General features: G+C 34.0%; 1 protein-coding gene across 5 annotated transcripts in view; it reads left to right on the forward strand.

The window, feature by feature from the left end:
- Positions 1–23,799, forward strand: part of IPCEF1 (interaction protein for cytohesin exchange factors 1) — a 203,894-nt gene that overhangs the window by 137,333 nt on the left and 42,762 nt on the right. For all 5 annotated transcript variants that reach the window (XM_031937588.1, XM_031937590.1, XM_031937589.1 and 2 more), the window contains 4 exons: positions 7,814–7,887; positions 9,674–9,745; positions 17,547–17,605; positions 18,720–18,808. In XM_031937588.1, coding sequence (XP_031793448.1) covers positions 7,814–7,887; positions 9,674–9,745; positions 17,547–17,605; positions 18,720–18,808 — 294 coding nt within the window. The remainder of the gene's footprint in view (positions 1–7,813; positions 7,888–9,673; positions 9,746–17,546; positions 17,606–18,719; positions 18,809–23,799) is intronic.

Below are 23,799 nucleotides of genomic sequence, written 5' to 3' on the forward strand. Positions count from 1 at the left end.
AAGAGAAATGAAGGAGCCAACTGAAGATAATGCATTTCATGCTGTGTATATATATTTGTTTGCATATTGTCCTCCTCCCCCTCCCTTAGTCAAAGACTTGTCTCTTGCCTTTTTTTTTTTTTTATCCCCAGTGATATCAGCTCAGTACCTGGCACATAGTAGGTGCTTAAAATATATTTATTGATTAGAATTAACTTACATTCATCTGGATCTTGACATATGTGGGTTTGAACTTAGAAGAGGTAAAAAGTAGATCTGTGATTTCATTGGTGTAGGGAACTACTAGATAAGGAAAATCCTGCTTCAGTAGATCTATTGGCTTTTTTCCCCCTACAACAGATTGTGGAGAGTTGTGTGAGCCACAGAGGTTAAGTGACTTGTCCAAGGTCACACAGTCACATAACACAGGTTAAGCCTGGTTCTTTATCCAGTTCCTGAGGCTGTCAACCCGCATTTCAAAATAATTAAATTAGAAAGTGATTGTGAGGAGTTTCTTTCTGAGTTTTGCAAAAGAATTTATTGTAGACTTCTTTTACAAAGTAAGGTCCTCTAATTGACTTTATTTCTGAGGAAGATGGTATGTTAGAGATGATTATGATCTGCTATGACTATGAGGTTGAAAGGTCTGAATATAAGACCAACAGTCCCTTGTGCAATGTAGACATAACTATATTTAAAATATTATTCTGTATAACAATTTAGATTTGATTCATAGCTTTTTCATTGTGTGTAAGCATTCTTTTCTCTAGTTAATGTTTCTCAAATAGTGATAGAGTTTTAATAGTTAGACATTAAAAATGAAAACTATAAACACAGGATTTCCTGGGTTTGAAGAAACTAGAGTTACAATAATTAAGTAAGAATATTTTTGAAGCCAACTAGATTGGGTATATGATGAGAAATCTGCCTCTGAGCATAATTCAGCCAAGATGTGATTATTTCCATTGTGTGATTTTGGGTAGGAAATAATGACAAAGGCTCATGGTCACTCAGTAGAATTACTAGTGTAATTGGGTACCTTTGTGAAGTCTATGATACTCTATTTAAGAGAGAAGCTTTTTGGCTTTGTTTTTTTCAGATTCTTCCTTTCCCTGTCCTGAATGATAACTTACTCAATAACATCCTCACAATTAGTGTTAATTTATCCTTTTTGTCAAGATTTGGTGAGGTGTGTGGAAAATGAAAATGTTTATTGTGTGAATAAAACATGTTATATACAGGCAGCATTTGATCATGTAAGGGAAACAGTATGATTGAAACACAAGTAATAAATGAACCCTGGGTTCCTGACTTCTGATTAGCTGTTATATGCCCTGGACCATGTTATAGGAGGCAATTTCTTTCTTTAAATGATTGTTCAGCTGATCCAGGATCCTTTAAATTACTATAATTCTAAAAATGCCATCTGATATCCCAGAATTAAGTGACAATAGGTAGGATATGCTATTTTCTAAAATCAGTTTAGTTCTTCTAGATTCTCAGGTTAAAAATGTTGAATGGGAGAGAAGACTGAAGCTTTTGAATCTCCTGAGCCTGGGGATCCTGAATTGCAGAAAACTAAGCTGATCCAATGTCTACACTAAGTTTAGCATTAATATGGTGGGCCCCTAGAAGTTGGGAGTTACTAGGTTGCTAAATGAGGGATGAATCAAGCCAGGTCTAAAATGAAGCAGGTTAAAACTTGTGTACCAATCAGAGCATAGCTTACTGTGAGAAGTTCCTTTCACTCCCAGCCTGGAAGAGATGGGAAACCTAGTCTTTAAAAATAAAGACAAAAAGCCAAGCGAGAAGGGTATTGGAAATAAGTAAATTGTATAACAAATCAGTGTGTTAAAGAACTGTTCCAGTGTTTGTGGGTAGGGGAAGAATGACATTGAGAATAATTAAATGATTGGAATGATTAAAAAACCCTCCCTCCCTCCCTTCTTTGTTTTCTATCTCCCTTCTTTCTTTCCTATATAACCTTTCCTCATGGTTATAATTTTACATAATTGTGAAGTTTATTTTTAAAATGCAAAAGTATTGCTTTAGTTTCATTCATATAAAACTACACTGTATCTCTCTATTTCTCTACCTACCTTCCTACCTACCAAGAGACTAATAGTAGTAGTAGTAACAGACCAATAGACCAATAGAAATAGTAGTAATTTCTAGAGTAAAATTAGGATTAATAGTATACTCTCCCTATATCATTGTGATATATAGATATATGTAACATACAATATAATATATAATGTATAGTGACATGTAAAATATATGTATGTGAATACATGCATGCAATATAAGGGGTGTGTGTGTGTGTTTGTGTGTGTAACAGAAAGAGTAGCAGCAGTAGTAATAATGGGTTTTTTTAGCTTTCAGTGCCCCAACAGTTAATATAAGGCAGTTAAGTGGCTCAGTGAATAGAGTACTGGGCATGGAATCAGGAATGCTCATTTTCAGAAGCTCAAATCCAATCTCAGATGTTTACTTACTGTGTCATCCTGGACAAGTCCCTTAACTTTGTTTGCCTGAGTTTTCTCATCTGTAAAATGAGAAAGAAGTGGCAAACGGTTCAGGTATTTTTGCCAAGAAAACCTGAAGTGGGATCATAAAGAGTTGGTTGGACACAGCTGAAAATGACTGAATAACAATAGTTAATATCTTTTAGAGGAGGAAAAAACAATAACCCTGAAATGACCTGAAATTTGGGTGAAAATAAGCAAATCTTGCATATTAACATCTGTCCCCAGAACTTCCATTTGTTAATAATTAATCTCAAATTACCATATATCATCACATTTTTATAAATACTCATGAATTTTGTATTCAAGTGGCATAGATTTCCAAACATCTTATCTTAAAATCATTATTTGATGTATCAAAAAATCTTTTCATATACCCCCTAAAATTGTTTCTAATTGCTTTTTTCTTATTATTTTCATGTTTCTCTCTTTTCTCATTACTACAACTATTTTTCCACTTTTCAAAATTATGAATCTAGAACATCAGTCAGAAATTCAGCCACACCCTTACAGAATTGTTGTGGGAAAGAAGAACCATAATTCTTGTAATATCACAATTTCAGGGACCAAATAGTACTCAGCTTTAAAAAAAATGTTGAGTTTAAAACGTTTGTCCTAGTGAAACTGATATTTTTAGCCCATTTTGGTTGTAAAACTTTCTTGATATTTGTGCCTATTGGTCTCATTTCACAGCAGAGGGAAGTAAATTAAATTTGGAATCAGAAGAACAAATTCTAACTACTTTTCACTTTCTGTATGACCTTGGATAAGTCTCTTTGTGGGAAGCTAGATGATAGAGTGCATAGAGTACTAGACTTAGGCAGGAAAACCCGAGTTCAAATTCTTACTAATTGTACAAGTCATATAACCCTGTTTGCCTCAGTTTTCTCATCTGTAAAATAAGCTAGAGAAAGAACTTTCGCACCATTCCAGTATCTTTGCCAACAAAACCACAAATGGGGTCACGAAGAGTCAACATAACTGAAATGAGTCAACAAAGAGCAATAAAAATTTTCTGTTTCCTCATTTTTAAAATCAAGGAATTGGACCAGATAACTCTAAAATTCTTAACAGTTCTAAGTCTATGATGTTCATAGCAACCTAATAAAGGATGGCCTTTTTTTGTCCCATTTCTACAAATTAGCAAATTGAGTCTGTAAGAAGCTTTGACTTACCCAAGTTTCTAAGTATTCTAGAAAATAATAACAGGGACCAGTTCATACCTTTGATCTGCTCCCTTTCCTCTACATCACACTGTTTCATAATAAAGTTTCATTTGTTCATTTTTCTAAATTCTAAATTTAATAAATACAAAGTGAAAAAACACTTTTATATGCAAAATGAACAGGATAACAAAATTATATGTGAAGCCACAGATCTCTATCATATATATTTATATAATGCTTTTTTTTTTTCAAAAAAAGTTGCTACTCAGTACTCATCTTGTGATTAATTAAATCAACTCCTTAGAAACTGCTCTTCTTATAAAGCGCAGGAAATTAACTATACCAGGGAGAATTAAAAACCCTTCAGAAAATTTATGGGAGAGTTTGAATAATAAGAAGTTTTAAAATTTCATTTTATTTTTATTTTTATGATGAGCTCTAAATTGTAGTAAAAACTTATTTAGAAGGAATTAGCAAGTTTGAATTTCATTGCTTTGGTGAACCTTTGCCTATAAAACTACCTTTCAATGAAGAAGGATGGGTTATTGCAGTTTCCATTTGTCTTGTTCAAAAGTTAATTACAAACAGGTCATTTGCATAATTATTAATTTTGTTGATATCTTCAAATTTTTTTCATGCCATCCTAGCAAGGAAATTTCAGCATTGCTTTTCTGGGAAGGTATGAAAAAGCATTGGGTTGTTCATACTAGTACTGGCAAGAGAACATGGTCTTGGGGATGGAAGGGTTAGAGGAACAAGATTCAATTTTGACTATCCAACCATTGGATGAATGTTATTCTTATTAATAGTTTTTTTAATTCAATCAATCAACTATTTATTAAGTGCCTACCATGTTTCCTGGCTGTGAAACTAGACTATGATCCTATGACAAATCATTTAGCTTTTTAGAACCTCAGTTCCATTATCTGTAAAATGGGAATAGTAAAACTTACATTATCTACCTACAGGTTTGATGTGAGAAAAGTAATTTTAAACCATGAAAATATTATACATTCAGTTTTAAAGCTGGAAAGGACTTTGGAGGCCATTAAATCTGAAGCTTTCATTTTATAAAAGAGGATACTGAGACTGAGAAATACTAGAGGACTTGCCCAGAGCTGAGCATACAGCTCTTATGAGTCTAATACAAAATATGAACTCAGGTTTTCTTAACTACAACCATTTAAAATGCAATGGGTTTCCTCCCAAAATGTAAAAGGTTCTTAAATGAGATAGAGAACTGAAAAATATTTTACCTCTTAATTTAGGGGCTTATTGCATCATTACTTAGAAGCAAATGCTGAGATTTTTAGATAGGATGTATAGTAAGTTGAGGTGAAATGCCCATTGCAAATGCCAATTTTTTTTCTTGAATGATGTCATCATTGTCCTATTCCTTTCTATTAGTTTGACTACTTAAAGAATATAATTCTTATTTTTTTAAATATATTTTTAATCATAAGAGCCACTGGATACATAAAAAGAGATCCTCCTATGGTTGTCCAAGTTGTGGACTTGGCATTATTCTCATTACTGTAATTTCCCCTATTTCCTTTGTACCTCACAATGCATTTAAAATTAATTCATCAAAAATTGTTGCATTTCATACTACAGTCACTCTCAACACCACTCATCTTATTGAATTGTAATTTGTAATAATAATAGCTGGCATTTATATAATGCTTTAGTAGAATTGCAGATTGTAACTCGGGTCTTTTAGATCTTGTTCTAGCTAGTAAGCTACTTGTTCAACTATTGCCTATATGGGCACCCACTTTCTTTTCACTTATTGTTTTGCCATGTGAAACTAAAGTACTGCTAGAAATCTCTTGGTATATGATGCTATTTAGTCATTTTAGTAGTACTCAACTCTTTGTGAGTCCATTTGATATTTCTTCAGTAAAGATACTGAAATAGTTTGTATTTTCTTTTTCTAGCTCATTTGACAGATGAGGAAACGGAAGCAAACAGAGTTAAATGACTTGCCCAGAGTCACATAGCTAGTACATATCTGAGGTTAGAGAGTCCTACTGACTTCAAGCCCAACATTTTATCCACTGAACCATTTGTCTTCCTATTGCCTTGTCTTTAGTCACACAATCAGAACGTATCAAAAAAAAAAAAAAGGATTTGATTTTACTGACTCCAAGGCTGGCTCTGTATCCACTCTACCAAGCTGCCACTTACCTACCATATCTAGGCTGCTTTTAGTAAATCAGAATCTGGCCCCAACAGTAATTGTTCTAGTTTTTTTTTTTTTTTATGTCATTGAATGGTTGATAGATTTTTCTCAAGTCCTTTTCTTTGATTTTATTCTTTTTATACTTTCATTCATAAATGCTAGTTTGCACATTTCTGAATCTAGTTTTTCTATTATAATTTGACAAATGTTGTTCATCAAAATTTGACTATTTCCATTTTTCATGTTTTAGTGTAAGGCTGAGACCAAAGGGACATCATTTTTTTTTTCAACTTTGGATTGGAATGGGGTTAGGTGATAACATGTCTGAGAATCATTAGCAATATCTACTACAGGGAATTCCACAATAATTAATTTAATGGACATTTATTAAAATTCCTGCTGTGTATAGAGCATTGAGCAAATTACTGAGGAAAAGCAAAATTTAGAAAGATATGATTCTTTCCTTCATCAGTGCTGCCTTAAAGTATTCATTTGTGTGCCAGTGGCTGGAACTTAGGAGGAGCCAGCAGAGACTTCTTGTCTTTGAAATATTAACTATCCTATTTCTACTAATGATATTTGAAGGTATACTTTGGGGTCAAATTATTACTAATGATAATAACATTATTTACTTTGTAGCACTTTACAGTTTATGTTTCCGTTCATCTATTACCTTGGTTGATTTTTACAATAATCTTGTATGTAGATAGCAGAGATGATTTTCATTTGACAGATGACAGAACTAAGGCTGAGAGTAGTTTCACGGCTTACTCAAAAACAGAACAAGTTGGGCTGAACTTGGTCCTTTAGTGACATGTGAACAGTGGTCCTCTGGGGCCTTTGTGCAATCTACTGCCATACCTTTCCAAAGCAATCTGACTTCATCTAAGGCTCTAGAAACCAAGGAATGGGATGTGTGTAGACTCTTGAATGCAAATATGATAATCAGGTTCTGTATCCTTCAGGAAAGGGAAAACACTCCATTTACAATTGTTGCATCCAGTGGGCCAGGGCTTTATTTTATTTTTAAAGATTTGAGATCCTATATGGAAAGACCTAGCATATATATCATATTTATTATGGAGACAAAGGCAGGTATAATAACTCTTTCCACTTCAATCAGATTGGCCATGTCTATTATTAAACTGCAATTTTAAAATATTAATTGAAATAAAGCACAACTGGAAGAAGCCTTGTATATCACATCATGAATGCTGATTTGGGAGTCAGAATACCTGTGATCAGATCCTACCTCACACTTCTGTGTGGTAAATCATGAGGTGATCCTTGTTCCTTAATTTTTTCCAAATATAAAATGATAGCATTGGACTAGCTAGCTTCTGAGGGCTCTTCCAGTTCTAAATCTATGATTTTAGGTGCTTATTATAGAATATGGACATTATTTTCTATTAGCAATGTTTGTAATATTCAAAACTTTCCCCCCAGTGTGATGACATAGTGTTTGGTTTCTTAATATATAACCTGTGAAGAAAAAACCTTCAAAATCTTGATGCCTCCAATATTCCTGAGTGTCTCTACCCAGATACTAGAAGACTAATTTTTGTAGATGGGAAGATATCCTAGCATATATTAGCTAGTGATGTGCTAACTTATATTTGCGTTTGTGTGTCATTCTTAAAGTTTGCAAAGCATTTTTTTATATATCTTTTCATTTGATTCTGGACAACTCTGCTATATTTAACACCATTTTACAGATGAGAAAACTGATGATGAGAGAGATTTGGTGACTTGAACTGATCACACAGTAATCAGGGGAAGTGTTTGGACCCAAATTTTCCCGAGTCCATTGTCCATTACAACCTTTATTAAGATTTAATCACATTGTAGCCATGTTTCTTAATTTTTACCCCACTTACTAAATTCAGTTTGTCTAATCATAATAAAATGAAGTGAGGATAGATATGTTTAATTCACATATGTGATTTTTACTTTTTTTTCAGTCAGAGAAAGCTGATGGATTCATCAATTTGCCAGATTTTGCTGTGGACAGAGCTGCTGAATGCAAGAAAAAGCAGTGAGTCATCAGGTCACAAATTCCTGCCTGGTCCATGTTCACATTCACCTAATTTCATGTTTGTTGTGCATTTGACTGGGTGGGGATCCTGACTTTAAAAAAGTGTGGTAGCTTAGAAGTTGATAAAGGGAGCAGACCTGGAGCTTGGAAAAACTGACTAGGAAGAGAAGAGTTTCTCTTCATGTGTGTTAGACGTTGGCATTCTGAGAGAACCGACCAGTTTTTTAATAGACCCCCCATAAAATTCTACAGTGGAGCTCTATGTTCTGTGATGCAAGGGAACTCCATAATCAAGTCCTCCTATAGAGGTCATAAGATCACATTCTAAGATTCTGTGCTAGTTAGTGACTGAGGTCCAAAGCAAACCTCCCTCCACATAAGTGTAGGCATGACGACAAGTAAGACTCATGTTGTTTTCTTACTCAAACTCTTTGTGAAGCTATTCATGGCGTGAATTGTCATTTGTCTTTCAAGCCAGGTCATAAATCCAGGCTAAGTGTCTGCTGAAAACAAGTGTTTTATTACAGTTTCAGAACTGGAAAAGGAGTTAAAGTCATCTAGTACAAACCTGTCACTTTGCTGATGAGACCTACAAAGGTTTTGTAGCATGTACTAGTTTATACTGCTAGGCAAGATGCAGAGCCAAGACTGGAACCAAGATTCTTGACTCTCCATACTTTTCCCTTTCTATCCCAATGCATCTTACTAATTTTTTTCTTTTGATCCTTTGTCCTTTCTTCCCTTTCCTCATTTCCTTTCCCCTCTTTCCCATTCTATCTTTCACTAGTTTAATCAAAAGTCAGCATTCCCTTATGCTAATGGTTATCCTAATTTATAATGTTTCAAGAGATTACCCCAGGTTTGAAACTTTTACAAGGAGGATGAGCTGGGTGGAAGGTAATAATTACTCTTTAGGTGTTGGGGACTTTGGTACAGCAGGATGTAGGCAGTTTTGTGTTAACTTAGGTGGTTTTTGGTTAGAAAACAGAGATGGTCCATATGCTCTGGGACTTCCATTTTAGAAACTTATGTGCAGATAGCCATTGGAAAAACTTTTGCTGATTAATTTCAATATTTCAAGCCTTTATTTTAAACTGAGATGAATATTAATTTTATTTTTTCTTTTTGTTAAAGTATGTCATGCCTGTTATGAATTTAGCATGTATAGAATTGGTTGTTCCTTGATAATTAAAACATGAAAATTTTACACCTGTTTGTCCACCTTTAAGTTTAATTCCAGCAGGTTGAAATACATCTTTATTATTATTTTCTTATTAATGGAACTTCAGAAATTATTACAAAGTGTGAGTTTTGGACAACGCTTTTGACTTGGAACCCTCCCCTAAGGCAGTGTTCTGAAAGACCTCTTTATAGTTTTGGCCCTGAAATTTCAGTTGCCTTTCCAAATTTCCTGTGTATGTTGGAGGGATCATGATTGAAAGATTTGGGTCAGTTATTCTAAGATTAAGCTCCTTCACTTGCATCTTTTCATTCTCTTAAGCATTGACAAACAGCATACTCCTGATGCAGTGCAAACATTATAATCTTATTGTAAAGGAAATATCTTAACCATTAACTAACATATTTTCTTGATGACAGGCAGAATTGACCCCTGCCTTTCTGTGGAAGATAGGGAATGGAATAGGTAGTATTTAATTTGTCTGAGTTATTTTTAAAAATTGAAATAGAAAGAGGAAAGAGTATATTTTTTACTGATATATCTATGAATCTATCAAATTATATTTTATATTCAGTTCTTCTATATCTTTGCTGTTTTCCCTTTAAGTGCTTTTAAGATCAGCCACCCGCAGATCAAGACTTTTTATTTTGCAGCAGAGAACGTGCAGGAAATGAACATGTAAGTAAATAAAACAACTGCTTATGATATGGGTATAGACAAATTTTGGTGACATTTTGACATTTTGAATGCCAAGCAAGGGTTTTTTTTTTGGTTTTTATTTCTTAAAATTCAGTTTCATTTTTAAAAAATTAATAAAAATCTACCTTCTCTTTCTCTTGTTAAAAAAAAAATCCTTGTGACAAAATATGCATAGTCATTTCCTTCATTGACCTTGTCCAGATAATTATGTGTATCTGTGCAAATTATATGTGCAAAAATAACTTGCATCTTGAATATAATACCTCTTTGTCAGTATTAATACTGTGCTCTGGGTAACAAGTTTCCTTATGACTACTTTAGACTTGTGATTGGTCATTCCATTATTGTTATTGTATACATTGTTTTTCTGGTTCTGCTTTCTGTACTCTGATCAGTTCATACAAGTGTTCCAAGGTTTTTCTGAAACTATCGAATTCATCACTTTTTAAAAATAGCACAATAGTATTCCCATGGGTCAGTTTTGATTTTTAAGCACAACTGGTGCTTCTGATATTTTCAGGATTTTCTTTTCAGAGCCTATCTGTCATTTTCATAATCTTTCTCAACAGTATGGAGGCATAAGGGCTAGAAAAGAAAGTACACCTGAAAAACAAAAGTATGCCTGAAAATTAAGTTCTTTAACCTGTGGGATGCTTCTGCAGGAGCAATAAATTAAGAAGGAGGAAATAGTGGCCATTTCAAGGTGCCACTGTTGTTAATATTATATAAACTGTGGAAATTAGAGAATTAGGAAAATAAGGCTAAATGGAACCACAAGTAAATTTCTCTGTTTTCAGCAGATGCCATCTGCGACATCTCAGCTGGTATTCACCATGGAGCCATATGGAAGTGGGCATTTATTAAATACTTTTTGGTTGTCATCATGAGATGCTTAAAGATTTTCTTGGCAAAATACTCCACAACCTCTTGCCACATCCCTTCGACAAACTTGCTGTCAGAAAAATTTTACTTATAGTATAAATTTCTTTCTCTAATTTAAACCCATTTTTTCTGTCTTTTTAATATGTATGTGATAGATACTCAGATGGTGGCATCTCTCTGGTTTATATCAGAGTGAATTTTAATTGAATGGGCATTTACAAACCCTAAAACTTGTGTGGTTTAGCAAAATTTATAAGAGAAAATTTTTTACTCTGATCCCACATCTGATATTTGTATATTGTTTTCTTGTTACTTATATTTTGTTATTACTTGTTTGTTACTAACAAAGAAACATTAATTAAACATTTATTATATGTAGGGACTATCTTAGATGCTGAACAAAAACAACAACAAAAAATGAAACAATCCCCATTTTCAAGGAATTTCTTTAGGTTCCTTATTGGTTGTATCCAGAGGAAGAAAACAAGAATGGTGAAGGGTCTTGGGATTATTCTATATAATGACTGATTGAAGGAAATAAGGATGTTAGAAGATTTACCACTTGGTAGGGGAAGGACAAGACATTGACTCCATATATTTTAAGAATTATCCTGTGGAAGAAGCATTCAATTATTTTCTGTTTGGCTCTAGAGTTAGAGTAGTGTAAAGGTTTAGAGTGGGTAAAGGTTGTAGAAAGGCAGATGATTTTAGTTGAATGTAAAGAAAATGTTCTCAAATTATGGCAAACCTAAAGAGGAATAGGCTGCTTTGGGAGTCAGTAGTTTCCCTCCAGGGGTATGCTGGGAAATGTTTAACAGCTGGCTTTCCACCCTGCTCCCAGACAAAAAAATAGCATGGTTTAATTTGCATAATTAACATTTTTCTTCACCACTTTCTCAAGTCTAGTCAGTTAGCAAAACAGTAATTCAAGATCAGTTTAGAGTCTTTGCAGATTCCTGAGGTATAAAATGCTCACACTGAAAATTTAACAATCAGTTTTCCAGAGACTGACAGAGGTAGGTTTCCCCTCACTAGAGGAAGTCTCCAGGAGGAGTCTTATTTCAGTAGGAACCTAGCAACTTTCAACTTTCTGTGATTATCTTCTATACTATGGTCTCTTCTTATACTGTCCTCACTTATCAGTTAGATATTTATAAGATAAAGTAGTAAAGATATGGTTTATATCCTCTGGGTTGCCAGTAACAGTTACTCGTTAGCACACTGAACTCAAGCCGTACACATTCTGATTGCTATCTCCCTCTCCAGTCATTGATGCATCAATAATATTCATGAGAAGAGCAGCAAAGCTCCTAGCACAAAAAAGTTGTGGATACCCTTGTTCTAGAAGAAACAAAGGAAGGGATGAAATAGCCAAGCTTAGAATTAAATCCCAACTTGGCTACTTATTGCCTCTTTTGAAACTCTTGCCTCTGTACCTTGATCTTTCTGAAAATCAAGTTTCTTTGTCTAGAAAGTGAGAGGGGTATGTTTGGACTGATGAGCTGTTGGGCTTCTTCCTCATCCAAATCAATGAAAGATTTTATGATCTTGTTTAATAGAGGATAAAGAATAGTCCTAGCCTGTTTTTTTTTTTTTTTTGGCCTTGTTTAGCATGCATGTAGTATACTGAAATAAGATGAAAAGCCAATCCTATTAATTTAGTCTAAAAACCAAAGCATAGAAATTTTTTTTAAGAATTAGGACAGTTATTATTTTAAAACAAATTTATGAATCTTTGTTTTTAACATCACATCATTTCCAAAACATTTTTCTCTTTGCTTACTAAAGTCTGATCTTTTAACAAAGGCTAAAAAGATTTATAAAATCTAAAATTAGAAACAGTTGGGTGAAACTGGCCAACAATTGTTCATATCTGACAGTAAATTGATTTTTCCATATACATATTCTCCCACTTTTGCAATGAAAGGGAAATGTATTTTCTTAGCTTTGTGTTCAAACTTGGTCATTATAATTACATAGCATTCAGTTATTTAAAAAAAATACTTTTACTGTTTATACAGTAGCCATTGTGCCTATTGTTTTTTTTATAAGATTTTTTTAAACTATGTATCCTCATTTCTTCAAATTATTTATAATTCTCCTTTGTTTAGCCAATTGAGGGAGGCTTACTTTTATTTCTTTTCTATTAAGCAAAGTAAAAGCAGGAGTTATAAAAAAGGATTGAATGTTAAAGTGCTTTTAATTTGCAAAAGAAATCCTAAGTACCATTGGCTAAGTTCTGCTGGATAAAAATTACAATTTTGTGTTTTTGAAGATAAAATGTATTCTGTAATAGTGAGGGCCAGTGCTGTACAAAGTGAGGAAATAGATGAAATTTGCTTTTGTTTCCCTTCTGACATTGGCTCTGATTCTCAATGTCCATAATGTCCCCATGATACCTCCCATTTGATCACATTGGTCATATGAGAATAGTAATACATGCCTTTCTTCTTTCATAGGCTAGATTTGAGCTCCCCTGAAATAATATCTGTAAAGGATTTGGGAAAAACAAAGCATTCTGCATGTATTAGTGATTGATTTCATCCGCTAGACAAAGTTCCACATTCCTAACTTCCTTTTCCCCACTTTCAGATTAGCCCGTACTGTCCAATTCTTTCAAGAAATCTCCTTTCCATGTGGCAATGGGTGTCAGTTGGCCAATCAGATAAACAAATCCCTGGCAATGTTTTAGTAAGATCAGAGGCAAGGGATGTTTATTTATGAAAAAGACCAACAGTGCTCCGAGAAGACCCCATTAGATCAAAGACTATTGTGGCCAGTTGAAATTATAGTGCCATTAAAAAAAACAATGATCATATTTCTTCCATAATGTATTCGTTCCAAAGCAAAGAAAAATGCTGCATTCCAAATTAAAAAAATTACTGAAGGAATGTAAGTTAATGACTTTTTAGAAAAATGTTGCATTTTCTCATGTTTACCAAATTAAAAAATATGAAGAATCAAGTACATTTTAACAATTACAAAAACCTCCATACTAAACATCTGCTTGTTATGATCTAAGGACTTCATTTTTGGCTTCAGCATTGTAGTTTTCAGCAACGATTTATTGTCTTCCTTTCTTTTTATTCCCCAACTTATTTTTACTCTAACCATAACAAGCATCAAATATGAGCGTTTTGGTATGCATAACATAACAGAAAAAGAGTATTGTAGATGAAGCTGTAGTTTTCTATTTTTTAGTATTCTTTTAAGTATATAATAAAGAGCAATTCTCATGTATGAATAAAGGCACATTTAGATTTGAGTCATTATAAAAACACTGATTCAAAGTCAGGTTCATATATTGATTTGCAACTGCTTTAAGTGGGGGACTAATCTTGCTGAATCTTGTATAACTCTTTTACAGATTTACATCTGTATTGTTGAGATAGCAAAGAAAACCAAAAATCAAAACCAAAACCAAAAAATTCTGGCAATATAGCTGCCATATAAAGACAACCAAACATCAGAACCATTTTATAAATTTATTTTCACTGTCATATCAAAATAATTCTAGTTTATATTTATTTACAGAAATCAGAAAGGTAGCACTGAAGGTTACTGTAGTTGCATGTGTCTTTTCCACTCTGAGAAACTTGATTAAGACTTTTTTTAAATTTTTAGGAAGGTCATAATTGAATAAAGCTGCCTGAGATCATAGGTCTACCCCATTCGTATAGAATTATATGATCCTCTTATATCTTTCCTACTGTTATCTGTGATATTTAATAAATGATTCAGTGATAATTTTGAGACTAAAGAGATTCTAGCTTACTTTTCTACTGCTCTCATTTTTAACCAGTTGATAAAGCCTTCACTAAAGTTGTCCTCTAGGGTCTCATCAGAGTGTATAGCATCAGGATGCAGATGATACTGATTTCTTATATGGTAGGCAAATAAATGAAGCTTACATTTAGAAGATACCACAAAGCTCCAAGGTTTTAGTAACTTGGTTTTAGTAAATGTCAGTAGTGTTGTCTGACATCTATCTTAGCTAAGCATTGAGAAACTCATCACTAGATTTGCCATGAGAGGGTAATGAATCTTTTCAGTATTTTTCATTCATCATTCATTCATCCTCACACTGTTAGCAAGGTTTACCAGGTCACAGAGGATTTGTGATTGTAACAGTGGAGGTGATAACTGTATTGGCCAAGACAGTGCTTTTTTGAAGCATTGATGTAGAATAATGTAAATATTTTTCAGAATCAGAACAGATAGGCTTAACAAGAAAGAGAGACCACTTTTAGAAGTCGTTTCCATTTTTAGAGCTTTGTTTCCATGGGTAACAGCTTTGTTTGAATAGCTACATATCTATCCTAGAGGCCAGAGGCAAAAATACTTAAGGTTAATAGAAACTTCTTGTGTTTTGCAGTTATCCTCAATTTAAAACTACATGGGGAAGTAATTGCAATGGGAAGAATCAGTTTCTAAACTCTGTCTGGGGGTAGAAGCAGACTTTTCTGCCAGTATTTGAATAAGAAGGCTTAGATTTTGTGCATTGAAGTCTCAACACCCATGCTATGCTAGCATACACATTCATATCAAAGGAATGTACAACAAACACCCAGGAAACATCTGTCATCTTCCCTCTCCATAACCGTGTCCTTTTGTGCAACAGTCCATTTAATCACGAATGGATGCTTTCTTATAGTCTTAATATCTTAGAAAATTCTTGGTGAAGGGAATGGATCTAAGTCAGTGAGTTCTAGAAACTCAATAGTCAAATAAAAGATCCTAATCAAATGCCTATTTCAAATAATCAGTTATTTTTCTGTTTACATTGGTGATTGAGGCTGCAATCTACTTTCTCTCTATACATGATGGATAGGGTGAAGATGCTACAGCAGATAGAATACCAGACCTGAACTGAGAAAGACTTGAGTTCAAATTCAGTATCTGATATTTAGCTATGTAATCTTGGACAAGTCACTTATTTTTGTCTCAATTTCCTCATCTGCAAAATAAACTGGAGAAGAAAACGTCAAACCAGTCCAGTATTTTTGCCCCTCCCCCCAAAATCCTAAAGGGGTCATGAAGAGTTGGACATAAGTGAAAATAACTAAACAAAAATAACAATGGATATGGACTAATAGATGTAAGATTTTTAGGGTTTTTTTCCCATTGAAGCTAAATTATTATTTTTTTTCTGTCTTATGAACTGGCTTTACTCTTTCAACTTCTAATTGCTTGATATATATTGGATGAAATAAAACAAGATCCTTACAATTATCAGTAAACAGATTTTGCTGTCAAGGAGTTTTAAAATAGGTTAATCATATAACCTTATCATTCCTGAGTAAAAAAGATCAGACTCCCATGTCACCATGTTTTTTCTTAAAACCATTGAAATGATTGTTCTCATTAGAACATAAACTTTGTGCAAGTAAGTATTGTTTCATTTGTTGTATTGTAACTCATAGCTCCTAGTACAGTGTCTGACTCATGGTTAAGTTCTGAAAAAATGCTTGTTGATTGATTGATTGCTGAGATCTGTAGTTCTATGGAAACTACCATAGTTACTTTTACCCTGATGCTGGTATGACTCAAGGTTGGCTAAAAATAAAATGCAGAAAATAAAGCTTATTTGCCATAATATAGAAATTCTTCCTCCTTCCCTCTTTTCCTCTTTCCTTCCCTCCTTTCCTCCCTCCTTTCCCTCCCTTCCTTCCCCTTTTTCCTTCCTCTCTTCCCTCCTTTCTTCTTCTCTTCACTCCTTCCTCCCTTTCTCCCTTCTTCCCTCCCTTCCTTCCTCTCTCCCTCCCTTCCTTCCTCTCTCCCTCCCTTCCTCCCGTCTTCCCTTCCTCCCTTAGTCTCTCCCTCCCTCTCTCCTCCTTCCTCCCTCCCTCCCTCCTTCTCTTCTTCTTTTCCTCCCTCCCTCCCTCCCTCCCTTTGTTTTGTTTTTCCCCAATGTAACCTGTTGCTGGAATGGTAATAAGCATAATCCTAATTGAGTTGGACCATATCTAGCACTATTATAAAATCTTGGATTTTAGATCTCAAAGAAAACTCTGAGATCATGTATTTTTAATATTTTCCTCTTGTTGATTTGAAAACCATGATGTAGTAAAGTTAAATGGCTTTCCCTAAGGCATCATACAAAGTAGTAAGTGACAAGACTTGGGCCTTAATCTAGATCATTTACTTTGTTTCTTAGCTGAAATTTAAAAATGGGCAACTGAGGAATGTTTTCTTATAGGAACACATTTTTACTTTAAAAAAAGGAACCCAGAATTTTCAACCACTTGTATTATATTTAATATTTCAAAAATTATTTATTTCATAAATTAAGGGACAGCATAAATTAAATCATAGCCAGATTGTAATAATTAAATACAGAAATATCTTTTTAAAAAAGTACTATGAACATTCTTCCCAAAGAAGATGTAACTAAGATGTAACTTTGATGATCAACTGAGCTAGTATTTAGAATTTGAAATGACAACATATTTGGAATGAACACTTTCAAAGGAAGATATATTTGATCTTAGCACATAGAATGCTCTAGAAAACTATGCAACTGAGTTGTTGCACTTAACCAATTGGCGAGTTGTTCATGATCAAAGATGGCCTGAATAGAAAAGTTATTAAAAGCTTTAGGCTTCCATTCTTTAGGATTATATGAAGGTTGTGTATCTACCTCAGTAAATTACCAGCCCTTCTGGGAGAAAAAAATCATTTTGAATTGCTGCCTTTTTCTATTTCCATGCAGGTATTAGGTAGAAATTGGGATTCACTTTAGTACCAGGACTGAAGTATTCTCCTGCTGCATATATTTGGGGAAGGAGACTTAACATGGGGTTTGAGACTGGAGTACCAATTTGGTGTGGGGGTACTATACTCCTCTATGATCATTAAAGTTTTTCATAACATGTTTTTGCTTTCTATTTTGATCTAGGTGGTTAAATAAACTCGGTTTAGCTGTAATTCGTCTTGCATCCACAGGAAAAGATGAAGGTATGCTTTATTTTAAACCTTGGATATATAATAGGAGGTGATTAGGTTATGGAAGTAGAATGGGCCGGATGCAGATGAAAGGAACATATCACATTTGAATTTGAACTTCCCTAAAATTACAGAGAAAGAGAAAGGAAGAGGAAAAACAAAAGGAAGAGGGGAAAGAAGGAGGGAAGAATAGAGATGAAGGAGGGAAGAATAGAGATGAAGGAGAGACAGGAGAGGAGCAGATAGATGAGTATGCCATACAAGTTTGTACCGGCTATAAGTTAGTTGTTATCCTTACTTCACCTACATAGTAGCTGTAAGTTTCATTGGCACTGAAAGCAATTGCCAGTATAAATGTTTTATTTCCCCACTTCTGTAGTTATGACAACTCAGACTCAGACAGACACCCCTTTTACTGATCTAGTCATGCTCTCAGCCCGACAACATTCCATCCCACAGTTTCCTATCTGGTATTTTAGCATATGTTCTAGGTGGATATGCTGCTAATTCCTGAAAGAATGGACTAATAAAGGAATGCCAGGATCTGAAATGGTGCTAGTAAGAGATCTCATCATATGGATTTGTCTAGAGGTTTCATGCTTCAAGATTTGAGTCCCTAGTCCTTTCCAATGAATCATTTAGTTGTTAACCTGGGATCTGTGAAACTATTACATTTTTTTCCTAGCTATATTTTCATGTTTGTTATTTTTTTAACTTCCAAAGGAATCTAGGACACAAAGAATGTTAAACAACCTTGCACTAGGTTGTTCAAGAACAAAATTTAAACTTTTAAATGAAAAGAGTATAGAATCTTCAACTTCAAAATAGAAAGATTCTTCCTCTTCTTATCCATTTGTTTCAGCTATCTATTCTAACCTGATCTTAAAACCACTTAAAGAAATCCAATACAATGAAAGCAACCCACTCACTTTCATTTCTGGCTTTCTTCCTTCAAAGTAGACCAATCCCTAAGTATGGCATTTTGTACAGGAGAAATGAATTTTCTGTGTGTTGACCGTTGCAAGAAAATTAGCCAGAAAAATATCTTAGCTGATGCTTTATTGTATAAGCAGTGGTGATTTTTTTTTAAAGGCAAAGCAATTGAGCCCTTCCATTTTCATTGCAGAATGCTACAGTGAAAGTGAACATGAGGATCCTGAAATAGCTGTGGAGACGCCACCCCCTCCCTATTCTGCTGAGCCTCCATCGCATTTGGTGTGTGTAATAGTAATTAGCCTGCTTGTCATTGCTACAGTGGAATTAACGTCATTCCACCCTCTTTGTATAATATATCGATGACTAATAACTTTTAAGTGATGCAATAACTTAATGTGTCTACCAGATGGGCAGGTGTTTGTTTAGTAATTTATAACCCTGTGGTCCTCCTGGATGCTGATTTGCAGCCTTCTCCATGGCAACATAGTGATATGACAAAGTCAGCATCTGTGTGTGTAAATGAATGTCTCAAATATGTCATTATTTTAAAAAAGAGAGTGCAGAGGGCTCAGACCAGAATATTAAAATTTCCAGGTTACCAATTCAAAACCAACTTGGATTGTTAATGAAGAGGCCTACTACTGAAAATCTTCTTTTTATCTGGAGCACAATTGCAGCATTTATTAAAAGGGATGATTATAACTTTATTTATGAGACAACAAAATCTCCAAGTTAGTCTCCAAAGAAGGGGCTCAGTGAACATTTTAAAAATAGATTTTTATTGATGTCTTTTGTCTTTGCATTGCATATATTGCTCAATAAGTATCTAGTAGATAAATGTAGCTTTACATAAAAATAGGATATTTTTAGTTGCTCAGCTATACTTATTTGGTAAACCAATTCTTCCCTAACTTGCTCCTAAGCCTCCCACTTATATTACTTGTCTTAGAAAACAAAACTTTATATCAAAACTCATATAGGATTAGAATCCATCTCCAAATAAATTCATGTGTAGTCAATATAAGGGAATGAGAATAGCAAAAACTCTTAAATTTCTTTTTGGGTTCATTCTATGCTTTCTCTTAGACTTGGTGAAAATCCTTTTAATCTTTGGGCACATTGTGGACTTCTAGTTGTCATTTACAATGTTGGCATAATAGAACTTTTCCTTCTTGGATAGCTGTTTTGCAGTTTCTTTATTTAAGAGTTTATCTTCCCTTAGCAATAGTATTTGTAATTTTCATAGTTTCTCATAAGGTGACAATTGCCAGTCATTGGGTTGTAGATTTAGAACTTTAAAGAACCTTCCAAAAACTATTCCACATTGGGAAAACTGAAGCCCAGATGGTTTGTTACTTGTCCAAGTGACTATGTGGTCCAATTGGTAAGGTCCAGTTGCTAAGATCAGAAATTTCTGTTTTTTACTAATCAATAAATTTTTATTAAGCATCTACTATATACCAAGCACTGTACCAAGCTTGGGTGATACAAAGAAGAAGCAGAAAAGTTTCTGCCTTCAAAAACTTATATTCTAATGTGGAATACAGAATGTAAAAAAAAAAATGCACTTATGAAAACTACAAAGAGAGAAGATAACCATAGAGGAAAGGCTCAGGGACTGGGGTTGGGGAGGAGGGATGGACCAATATCTCTGTTTATAGCTAAACTTATGCAATAGTCAAACACCAGTGGTTAAATAATGAGATTCATTAAACTGATTTATAATACAAAGGAATGTTTTTGATAACAGGAATCATTTTGTAACTAACTTCCCACTGTGCCTAATCTGAGCCTTTTATCCTTTGAAAATCAATATCTTGTTGAATAGTTCCTCTCTTGAACTCTACCTAACTTTATCCCTAATTTTTCCTTCATCGCTTGTCTTTTATTTTATTTTTCATTAGGAATAATCATTTTCTGACTTGCTTTTCTGGGATTGTCTATTTCTTAAATGACTATTTTGCACATGTCTATTCTTTAGCTTTGCCTGGGAATAGAAGGAAGTAACTGGAGAAAAAAAAAAACAAAACAACTCAGCATCCTTTACTTCCAGGAAAATAAGAGCTGAGTTTTTCTCTCATTTGAATAATTTGTGATTTTTCTCTGTTATTTCTCCTTTTTTCCCCCTTCCTAATTCCCCCCTTCCTTTTGATTCTTTTCATCTAATGCCTGTCAGTTATAGTTTTAACAGTCACTTTGACAAGTTTGCTTAGGAAACAGAAAGGATCCTTTTTAAAAATCACAGAATTCCTTTAAAAAAATCACACAAAAAAGAGAAACATGCTAAATACTTCATCACTGTTTGCTTTGAAGTTACATTCATCATGGCTGTTCGCTCAACTTTGTGCTTTATCCAGTATCATAATAGATAATATTTATATAACACCTTTAAGATTTGCAAAATACGTTACATTTGTTACCTCATATGATCTTTAGTTCAATTCTATGAGTTAGGTGCTACTATTATGGGGATAATAGTACAGATGGGAAAACTGAGGCTACAAGATTAAATGACTCATTCAGTATCACCAAACTGTTAAGTGTCTGAGGCAATATTCAAATTTAGTCTTCTTGACTCCACATCCAGCACACAAAGAAGTTTTTTTGATGATGAGTTAATACTCATTTAAATGAATTCACAAAAGAACTGAGGGAATTCTATTCCTACAGTAGGCTAAACATCTGTAGTTTCCCCACTAGTACAAATCTCAATATGAGCAAAAATACCTTCTATGGCTTCTCTTACAAATAGTCATGCATGCAGTTCCATCATTTTCCATCATGTCTGACTCTTCCTGACCCCATTTGGATTTTTCTTGGCAAAAGTACTGGAGTGATTTGCCCTTTTCTTGTCCAGCTCATTTTACTGATTAGGAAGCTGAGGGGAACTCTTGATATAGTCAAATCCACTTTTGAAAAGCTGTTAGCAGATTTTTTTCTTATATGAAGTTGAAATCTGCTCCTCTACAACTTCTTTCTCTTTTACTCATACTTTAGTGCTAAACCTTAAAAACAAGACAATGAACTATATGACCTCTCATAGACCTACATTGCTTTGGAATTTTGTTCTCTTTTCTGAGAATTATATTCTGAAAACATTTGGTGGTGTCATTTATTCCTAAGAAATTTTATCATAATATTGATAATTGTGGGTATTCTTTTTCCACAACACAGCCAGGTGATAAAAGAGTTCAAATCTTTTATTGTGTCCTTCAATATAGCCTGGTTAGCTCAGAGGCCTATCTCTCTGCCTGGTTCTAAGAGCTCCACCCAAATGTCTCCAAATCCAAAGGTTTGTCTTTCTGACTCCAGCCAGCACCAAGGTAGAAGATACAATGAATCTCTCTTGCCTTGAAGATATGGCTTGTAGGCTTTCTTCCAGAGTGCTTCTCTCCGACTCCTGGGAATGTTCCCAAGTAACTCTCTCGAGTGGCTCACTGGAGCTGTATTTATGCTACTTCTCTGAGAGTGGGATTGTGGGATATCTCCCAGCATGCTCTCTGAAATCTCCCAAACATGTGAACTCCAATGAGTACTTAAATATTTCTTGCTTCTATGAGCTCTCCAAAGGTGTGAACACAAGCATTGTTTCCATCAGTTGTACTTAGTACCTTGTTTTAAGTTTTGGCCCAAAACATCTCCTTCTAAAATCAAATCAATCATATTGAACCATGCTAAATTAGATAATTATTGTTTCTATCAAGTCTAATGGCTTAACAGTTTGTAAAGATTCCAACAGATAATAACTTATATTTATACAGTTTTACAGTTTAGGAAGTAGTTGTGACAAGAGCATGAAAGTTTCATTATCCCATTTTGAAGATGAGGAAACTGAGGACAAATTAGGGCAGTACTGCAAAAATCCATGTGCAAACATAACCTGGGTAGGAGAAATTGGGAATGGAAATTGATGGATGGATACAAGCTACATTTTCCTTTTCTATCCCTAGTAAATCTGAAGTAATCCAAATGTAAAGGAAAGAAATATAATTTTTAATTCCACTTCAATGCTCTTTCTGATATGCTTTTCCAAAATTTCTTTACATTCCCTGTAATATTTTACATGTAGTAGGTGCTCAATGAATATTTGTTGTTTCTTTGCTTCAATATAGTTTTTGCTATAGTGGAATACAACATGCAGAAAGTATGGTTGAAAAAACATTTAAAATTTTGGTGAATTCTCTTACTGATTTCCATTATTTCCCTCTTACTTATCCAACCCTGAAAATCTTCAATTTGGATATAATATTCTGGGAACTACTTTACATATTAAGAATTTATTCATTTTTTGTCTGGGATAGCTGACTAATTAAAAAAATTACATAATATGATCGAAGTCATTAAGTACATGAACTTGGGAGGAGAAATTTCTTCCTTTTAAGACAAGGACATATTGATGTGGGATCAACCTATTCATTCTAAGAATCTTGATCAAGTCCTAGAGATTCTGAAACTGAAACCATTTTTTCAAGGGTCTCTAGGACCCTGGAGAAGTATCAAATGAAAAAGAAACTTGAACAAGTGAAAGACAAATCTTGGGCTTGGCCATTTATGGCCCCAAATCATTTGAAATGTGTTTATATAAAATATCAGTCTGCATTAATTAATAATATTCTTCTGAGTCATAGAAAAAGTAAATATAAAAGGAAACAAAGGATGTCCTAACAAAGAATCTAAAACTAGTGGGGATGGGGGGGCTTAGGTGAGGCAGATAATCTATATTCTAATCCTGACCCTACTCTTTACTGTTTGATCAAGGTAAGCTGTTCAACCTCTTAAAGTCTCAATGTCTTTATCCCCAAAATGAGAAAATTGGATTATATAATCTTTTTGAGTGATTCAGGCATTAATATTTTATGATTTTATGATATTAAATTGGATCCATAGTTGGATACATGATATATATCTATATATGTCTTTCATATCTTTGTATGATATCTCATGTATCTAGATATGTATGTATGTATATATATATATCAAGTCCAGAAGAAAACTTGAACTCTATTGGATATTGAGGGCAATCTGATGAGAGCATAAAAAAAACAACATGTATATATCAGGGATCATTGTTCACTTATAGAAACATTTTTCTGTATTTTTAAGGAAAATAGTACAGTAATGATTTTAAATGCGAGAGAGATGCTTTTCTGTCTGCTATGAGTACAGTCATTTTCATAAAAGAGGAAAGAATAATTTGGGAAGGGGGGAGGCTTCCACTAATTGACTCCTGATCCAGAGGGTAATGACAATGCACCTGTCCTCCTGATTAG

This window comes from Sarcophilus harrisii, chromosome 4, assembly GCF_902635505.1.
Source record: "Sarcophilus harrisii chromosome 4, mSarHar1.11, whole genome shotgun sequence".
Taxonomy (NCBI): domain Eukaryota; kingdom Metazoa; phylum Chordata; class Mammalia; order Dasyuromorphia; family Dasyuridae; genus Sarcophilus; species Sarcophilus harrisii.